A 4,280-nucleotide genomic window follows, 5' to 3' on the forward strand; every position below is an offset into this window, starting at 1 on the left:
CAAGGCTGGACGGACAGGCGGGACGTGCAACACAAAAGCATCACTCACACAGCGATATTTCTAACGGATCGCCGTATTTTTGGGGAACTGCGCGATTGAACATGGCTGACGACGACGACGAGCCAATCACGTCACGATTCTCATTCCCTCTCCTTCTTGCTACGTCCCGCCGAGGTGGTGAACCGAAGCGTGCAGGAGCGAAGCGACGCCGCATTCTCAAATTTTACATGGGGACAAGGACGTCAAAGACCTCGCCTGATCGCGCCCTTCTTTTCAAAAAGTACAGCCATCCGCTCGAGATATCGATGTATGGGTGATGTTTCGTAGTTCGTAGCGTGCCGTTGAACGCTTCTGCTTATTTTTCAAAATCAAAATTTCAGTTTAATATCCCTTTAACTGTCCCATGGGGCGAAGCCGGCGTTGTCTGAGTAAAGCCGGCGTTATCGTTGTCTGTAGCAGTCATAAACGGCACCTTAATTCCAATTGGCTGCGAGGTGTCATGTGGCTCCATAGCAACGGCGTCATCGTTACAGGAGCCGGCTGAACTGCTGGCGGCGCAGCGGTAAAAGGGGGGGGGGGGGGGGGGGGGGGGGGGCGTGGATGCAGGTATGCGCTTGTTAGGCCTAAAGTTATGCTTTTAGGTCTAACATTGTCAACCGGTACCCGCAGCTTGGGCGATGATGATGATGAGAGGAAAGCTGATTTCAGCTCCGCACCGCGCCGAGCTTCACGCTCCCGCCGCTGCCTCACCCAGCGGCGCAGCAGTCACCAGCGAGGAGGACTCAGCGGCGTTCAATTGGACATTAATTCTTTCGCATTCACAACTGATAAGAAGTGCGTAGGTGTCCTCGGAATTTTTTGGAGGGAGAAAGATTTCTTTGAACTTCTACCCGTTCAATGCTTCGATACTTGTTCAATAATAATCATCAAAGCTGAAAAAAAAAGAATGCGATTAAACTTTGCAAAACAAAAGGAAGACAAGGTCAACTTGCAGAATGAAATAATGCAGTAGGTGTCAGATTACAAAAGGAAAAACAAGAATCAATGAGGAATAATTGAAGACCGTGGTATAATATATAAAGGTACGATATATTTGTATTCATATGTATCCAGTCATTACAGGGTAGTCATCACAGTAGAGGGCTGAAAGGTGGCAGCTGGGAGTTTAAGCCGTGCACTCGAAGGAGCTGACGAACTTGTCTCCCTGCAGGGGTTCGGTAACGACGGTCGTGCAAGTCCTCTGCAGCTGCAAGACACACGAAACAAACCGAAATTTTGAGGACAAGCAGGCAACAGAACAACGGAAGAAATTTTTATAAAGTCAACGTTGTACTTCAGCTATTCAGGTCAATGTGCACGCTATAAAAATGTACGTGGGCTCTTTTTTTAGCAGAACTCGGAGGCAGCCAATGACGACGAACCGTAGAAGGAACCTCAGAAACGACAAAGTTCAAGAAACGATTAGATAAAAAAAAAAAAAGTCTATGTGCACATATGTGCACAGGAACAATTAGAAGGACGTTTGACTCGCTGATTGTACCTGCGCACATTGCATCTTGCGTCACTCGGCTGTATGTGCATGATCGAAGCTCAGGCGCATTTTTTTTTTCGTTGCCAGACTCAGTTTTTTTGTGAACTGCACAGGAATGAACTGCGGTGTTTCAAAATCACGCCTAAACTATACACCATTTCACCTTACGTCCGGACGAAGCTGACGTTAATAACGAGCTATTCTAGCCGATCCCCCTTTGTGGACGTAGCCTGTCACGTGACACTCGAAAGACCTTGGTTCAAGGTCACGTGACACTCGGAAGACCTTGGTTCAAGGTCACGTGACACTCAAAAGGCCTTGGATTGTCTCCGATGGCTCTTAGCATCCGCTGCGCTCCGACGTGAGGTTAAATGGAGTATAGCAGATGTCTTTGAAATCACCGACTGAAATAGTTAACTTAGGATTGCTTTAAAGAAAATATTAAATTAGAATTCGGTCGTAAAAACAAATGAATGAATTACAACTGATGGTTAAATATAAAAGTAACTATCCTCACTAGCGGATACTAAATTGCATTCGAGATGTAGTTGCGCAAATTACAACCAAGTAACGAAGTTACAATGGTTTAATTACCGTAATTTACTAGTACTGTATAATCCGAACACAATTTCAGCCAGCTATATTATATTGATTCCTTTTCTGTCATTGCCGCTCAGCCGACCCCGACTGCTCTGACAAAGTGACAAAACTCACCGCCTCTGCATTGGCAGAACAGGTGTCCTTGTTGTACGCGGACGTGAGCGGGCAGGTGGACTCTGCCACCTTGAGCGTCAGTCTGTAGTTGGTCCCAGCAACCGTCTGAAACATTCGGCAGGGGTGTGTCATACAGTTACCGAGCATGACGCTGATAGCAGAACAAAAGTTATGCACTATAGTTTATCTTCAGAGTGATTCGCGCATGTTAGTTTTGAACGATGCCTGAAAGTCGCAGTCGCGCTGCCAATACGTCATACAAAAGCCGTTCTGGAGACACTACCTGAGACGTGTTTCTTGCAAAGACTGTCTGCATACATATTCGAAGCATACATGTATATAAAACGAACATGCTTCAACATGCATTGAGGCGTGTCCGCCTATGATTATGTCATGTCTCCATCGCGCACCATGTCTTTTCTAAGATGCGTGAAAAGTGCGACTGGGGCTTAAAACCATCGTTGGGATTCTCTGGTGCCCCGGGATCCCGAAGGAACGAAGCCTCAGCTATGGCTAAACGTCACCCCCCTATCACCAACGCCCTTATCACCCTTAACACCCTTATCACCAACGCGAAATATTTGGAGTCACTTGGCTGTGGATGCGTGTGAGCCACGCCTGATATTCTGCGAGAGAGATAGTGCTCCTGCGGATGCTCGTAGACATGCTTCACAGCCTGCAGTCGACAGAGATGGCGGCGCGAAGTGGGCGATTGCTGGAGGGTCGTGCATTCGTAGCATAAGCTCCCTTTACCCTACAATCCCTTTGAGCTTACCCGAAGAGTTTTTATCTTATTTGGGCCACTAAAAATGAAAAGGCTTTGCATAACCGTTTTTAAAGGCTTCACGCAGAAGGCAAAAAAATACCGATTGAACTATGATTTTGGGTGCATGTTTGTAGCTTTGGAGGGGAAAACAGTGGGAGGTTGGAGTTATAGATTTTACGTGTGGGGATGCGCAAGTTCGTCTGCTTCTTGCACAGGGGCTGCGATGTCAGCACGTCGAGTTCTTATTGGCTGATAGAAAAAAAAAGAACATAGTAGGTAGAATTTAAGGCATCTAGCATTGATGTCTACAAGAAGCAGACGACTTGCTCTCGGCATAGTGTACAGCTGAAAGAGACGGAGCGGATGACACTGAGAAAGCAACTTAATTTATGGCACAGATGTCTGGTACAGTCTCCAGTACATTCATGCACTATTTTGGAACCGATCATTATTTTTGATCGCTCCTATTTTATCAATGTCTGGAAGGAAAAACTCGTAAATAAGCCCCGTGACAGTCTTAAGTTAGAAGGAAATGCTTCATTTAGAGACTTTGCTTCTAAGCAAAACGCGGGACGCGCGAAACGCAGCACAACGTAACGCAGATTGTTTTTCCTCAGAATTTGTCACCGCTATAGCCGTAGCGGATATAGGTTCTTGAACCCTGCAAGTTTGGGCCATTAGACCATCATAATCGGCCCGACATTGAGCGACAATATAAGATTCTCGAAGCTCGCCATGACCCGCGTTTATTAAGCTCTCAGGTCACAGTTGACTAAAGGGTACAGAAAAGCTTACCTGCGTCTCGACTTTAAGCACTTCCACCACGGTGTCGAAGTTCGTCTGGCCGGGCCTGCTATGCTCTGAGGACCAAGTGGACGTAGCGTAGTGAGCCAGTTCTAGGTACTCGGGGTTGCTATGGTGGTCCGTCTTCTCGCTGTAACCGCCGAGGACGGCCGTGGCGGTGCAGACTGCCACGCCGCCGAGCAGAAGGAGCAGAGCGAGAGAGGAAGTCATCTCGAAGCGAATCTCGACAGTTGTAGGCGTGAGAAAGATCAAGGGGTGATGTTGGCGACCACGACGAGAACCAATCTTTTATACGTTTCGTTTCCTCCTCGCACACACACTCTTTCTTCGGCTCGCTCCAAACCGGGTTGGCCACCGACGGGCTTATTGTCTGGCTCCTGCGACGGTGGCGCCGCAGTGGCTACCATTCGCTGAAGGCGGCACCTCGGACACCTCCTAAGACCGGTGTTTGCAGAGGTGCCATTC

At 47.8% G+C, this 4,280-nt stretch overlaps 1 protein-coding gene across 1 annotated transcript; it reads right to left on the reverse strand.

Annotated features, from left to right (window-relative positions):
- Positions 1–1,070: 1,070 nt before the first annotated feature.
- On the reverse strand, positions 1,071–4,072 carry LOC115328558 (salivary cystatin-L-like). Its single transcript, XM_029989814.2, has 3 exons — positions 3,807–4,072; positions 2,246–2,350; positions 1,071–1,246 (listed from the first exon to the last, which is right to left on the reverse strand). Exons 1-3 carry the CDS (start codon positions 4,023–4,025, stop codon positions 1,166–1,168), a joined length of 405 nt encoding a protein of 134 aa, XP_029845674.2. The 5' UTR covers positions 4,026–4,072; the 3' UTR covers positions 1,071–1,165.
- Positions 4,073–4,280: the final 208 nt, after the last annotated feature.

Source organism: Ixodes scapularis, unplaced genomic scaffold, assembly GCF_016920785.2.
Source record: "Ixodes scapularis isolate PalLabHiFi unplaced genomic scaffold, ASM1692078v2 PGA_scaffold10__122_contigs__length_95168666, whole genome shotgun sequence".
Lineage (NCBI taxonomy): Eukaryota > Metazoa > Arthropoda > Arachnida > Ixodida > Ixodidae > Ixodes > Ixodes scapularis.